This window comes from Austrofundulus limnaeus, unplaced genomic scaffold (genome assembly GCF_001266775.1).
Source record: "Austrofundulus limnaeus strain Quisiro unplaced genomic scaffold, Austrofundulus_limnaeus-1.0 Scaffold43, whole genome shotgun sequence".
In the NCBI taxonomy this organism is placed as follows: domain Eukaryota; kingdom Metazoa; phylum Chordata; class Actinopteri; order Cyprinodontiformes; family Rivulidae; genus Austrofundulus; species Austrofundulus limnaeus.
This window is the reverse complement of record NW_013952445.1, coordinates 130,050-133,495: the sequence shown is the minus strand read 5'-3', so window position 1 is coordinate 133,495 and position 3,446 is coordinate 130,050. Positions and strand designations below refer to the sequence as shown.

General features: G+C 40.6%; 1 protein-coding gene across 1 annotated transcript in view; it reads left to right on the top strand.

The window, feature by feature from the left end:
- Positions 1 to 3,446, top strand: part of dclre1a (DNA cross-link repair 1A (PSO2 homolog, S. cerevisiae)) — a 13,682-nt gene that overhangs the window by 3,023 nt on the left and 7,213 nt on the right. Inside the window, exons 3-4 of the mRNA XM_014007574.1 lie at positions 777 to 2,090; positions 2,195 to 2,328. Coding sequence (XP_013863028.1) covers positions 777 to 2,090; positions 2,195 to 2,328 — 1,448 coding nt within the window. The remainder of the gene's footprint in view (positions 1 to 776; positions 2,091 to 2,194; positions 2,329 to 3,446) is intronic.

Genomic DNA, 3,446 nt, shown 5'->3' with positions numbered 1-3,446 from the left:
CGATCACACGTCGGATCCAAGTCCCTTTTGAATTTGCACAATCTGTCCTTAGACCAGTATACCGATTTCCTTAATTTTGGAAGATGGGAGATCAGCTGATACTTAGATAAGATCGGCGGAAAAAATTGGCTTCTCGTCTACTTCCACAAAGTTCTGAAAATCAGCCAGTGTCCTCTTTTGCTCTGCTGTGAGTGCTACCTAAGTCCAGTTAAAGCAAGTTTGTATTGTTTCAAGGGTACTGTTCAATGTTTTCCAGTAAAATAAGATTGGACAGAGTGTCGGCTATTAAAAAAATCGGCATTGGCCAAAATCCGAATCGGCCGGTCAGACTTTTAAAAGATTGGTGATTGGTCAGAAAANAGTATTTTATTTTTATTTGTCACTCTGAGATCTAGAGTTCAGTAGGAATCCATGATATTATCATCATCATATCATTGGACTATTTGCACGCCGATAAAACCAAAACTGGCCTTCTTGTTGTTTATTTTAAGATCATAACTTAGAAAGAATCTTCCAAAGTAATTTAATGTAAGTTTAGTTTAACTTTACATTGTCAAATGAAGATAATTATGAATTCAGCTTTCTAATTAGATTTTCCAGCTGATTAACTTCAGGCTACCGTGGTAAGAATAGGATGAACATTTACTGTTACAGACGGTAGTTGATTTGCATAAAAATAGTTCAGAGTCGTTCCGTGTTTCTTCAGTTCTGGTGCTTTAKAATTATACTGATTTCCAACTCTTGACGAGCCATTCGTGTTTCATTTGTTCATACAGAATGTCCAGATGGTCTTCAGTGTTCCTCCACGATTCCAAACCATTACAAGAAGTTCAACCACACTCTCCTCGCACACAGTCGAGCAAACAGTAACACAGATGTCCTCAGTCTGCCTCAGCAAGCAGAAACAAGCTTCAGTTCACTGCCAGGACTACCAGACAATGTGGACAGGTGTACATTAGAAGCTTCTCAAGGCAGAGCTCTCAGCCTTTCTTCTTTGTCCAATCAGAGCGTCTCTCCTGGAAAGGAGGACGCTGGAATACCTTCGTTAAAACTAACTAATAGCCTTTTGTTGCTGCGCTCTCCTGCCCCTGATGATTTGAGGAAAAGGAAAGGCTGGTTGGTGTCTAACAAAGGCCAGAAGTCAGCCGCAGCCTCACAAAKTAAAGCAGACATTTCATCCACTCCTGTCAAGGAAACAACTAGAAGTCAAGCTTGTGAACGTACAAATGAAACCTTTCCTGAAAATGATGTCAACATATCCTACTCTCCACTGTCTGAGCTCCCCGCAGAGACTGAAGCCAGTAGCCAGTGCAGAAAAGCTCTTTTTAATAATGACAAGTCTGATGATGAAGACTCGGTGATGCTGTTTAATGACAGCTCGAGTGAAGATGAGATTCTTGATGAGTTTTTAGATAAYTTGGAAGATGATGACATGACATTGAAGGATCCATCCTCCTCCAGTGCTCAGYTGGGTTCAGTTTCTTCATTAACACCGGCTAATCAAGTCTCCACAGTCCCCACAGGCCGAGCYGAACCAGAAGCTCGTTGTGGATCTACCTTCCAGTCACCACAGAGACTTGTTTTGGAGCATCTCAGRGAAACTCTCCTTAGTTCACAAGATCAGTGTAGCCAAAACTCAAACGACACAATTCAATCAGAGAAACTTGGTGCAGCTCCTCAGGTGCCTTCATCACAAAGATCCTCTGAGAGAAGATCTCAAAACTTGCCGCCTCATAAAGGCCACAGCAAGGCAGGCCTGGCGTCTGGTTTGAGGCAGACCGACATTGGGGTGTTTTTTGGCTTCAAACCGCTCAAAGAGGAGAAGAACGAGACAAAAAGTGGACCAAACAAGCTCAACGTGCCCCCTAGTAGGAAGTCAGGGCAGAAAAGTCAAAGGGGAAGGAGGCAGGGGGAAAGCCCCACTGCAGATTCGTCCCCTTCCACAGAAACTGGAACTGACTTGAGTTTAATGAGCGGTCAAGGAAACTCAGGGAGAGGAGGGAGGAGAGGATGGAGAAGAGGGTGGACCRGAAGGAATCTCGATGGAGAAGTTCAGTTGCGCCGTTGTCCGTTTTATAAAAAAATTCCAGGTCCGTCATTGATAAACTGCACGTTACATTATTTTTTGTTTGTTTTATAAATGCAAAAAGTGGAACATTTGCRGTTTTGTGATGTGAGATGTCTCTAAATTCAGGTACAAAGTTTGCTATAGATGCATTTTGTTATGGAGAGGTGGAGGGCATCACTGCCTACTTCCTAACACATTTCCACTCGGACCATTACGGAGGGTTGACCAAGAGCTCCACATTTCCAATCTACTGTAACAAAGTAAGTTAAACATRGACCACTGTAGAATAGAACTTCTGTTGTTGATCTCCATTTCACGTTGTGACCAAAYCTCAACCTATATTGGGGTTGTGCAATTATTAAGCTTATGGTTTTTGTGTTTTTGTGTTTTTTTTTTTGTTGAGGAAAGAAAACTGTTGCTGATTGTGCATTTGAGCCAACAGTTTCAGCCTGCTGCTGAAGCTTAACAGATTTATTGTCTCAAAGTGTAACAACAAAGGCAATTTTCAGACAATAAAATCAAAAAGGTGTTGAGACTGGGCTCAATAAACTCCCACCACAACAAATAATAGACTCAAATCTTGTCAGATAAAATAGATAGTCATGACCATTTTTGTTTAAAAAATAGATCTATTTTTGTTTGTTATTGGGCAGTCAGACGCTCCATCATATATACATGTTTCGGGTTTTGTATCCATTGAGCACCAGTTGGTGGGCTGGGCTTTTATCTGCAGTTTTAATACAGATGATTCTGTTTCCTTTCAGGCCCYGAGTGTTTACTGGGGGAGTTTCTCAAAACGGTCCCCTTTTTAAAATATGTGCAATTCATTAAAGCCTCCTTGCTGCTCTCTCCCACAGAACTCACATGAGGCATACCTGATCCACTTGTTATCTCACAGCACAGCATTGGCTTAGTAATGAAAAACTGGCTTGCAGTTGCCGGCAATGAATGCCAATTTGTCAGTAAATGTGACTGCTATTGAAGCCAATTAAATTTTAAAAAGCCCCCCTCCCCATTCATTCAGAAACTCATGATGTTCAGGAAATTAAAAGTATCTGAGGCTCAGTTGGTCTTTATGCTTTATATGCATGTCTGTAATTAAATAATGTTTGAATGAAGCTGTACAATTAGTGATCTACTTATTTAAATATGATGGTATTTTGTATTTGAACCTTTGAAATAAGCAGAATGTRACGTCAGGTTTTGGAGCTTTCATTAATATATTTAGGAACTTCTTAATATTTGTGGCTACATAAAAAAAGCAAGCGACTGAGTCTCAATGTTAGGTCAGAGAGATTTAAAGAGTAACTTACCCCAAAATTAACTTGTTTTAGCTGACAAACTGTCTAGAATGTGTCTAAAATGTTATATAGTACTG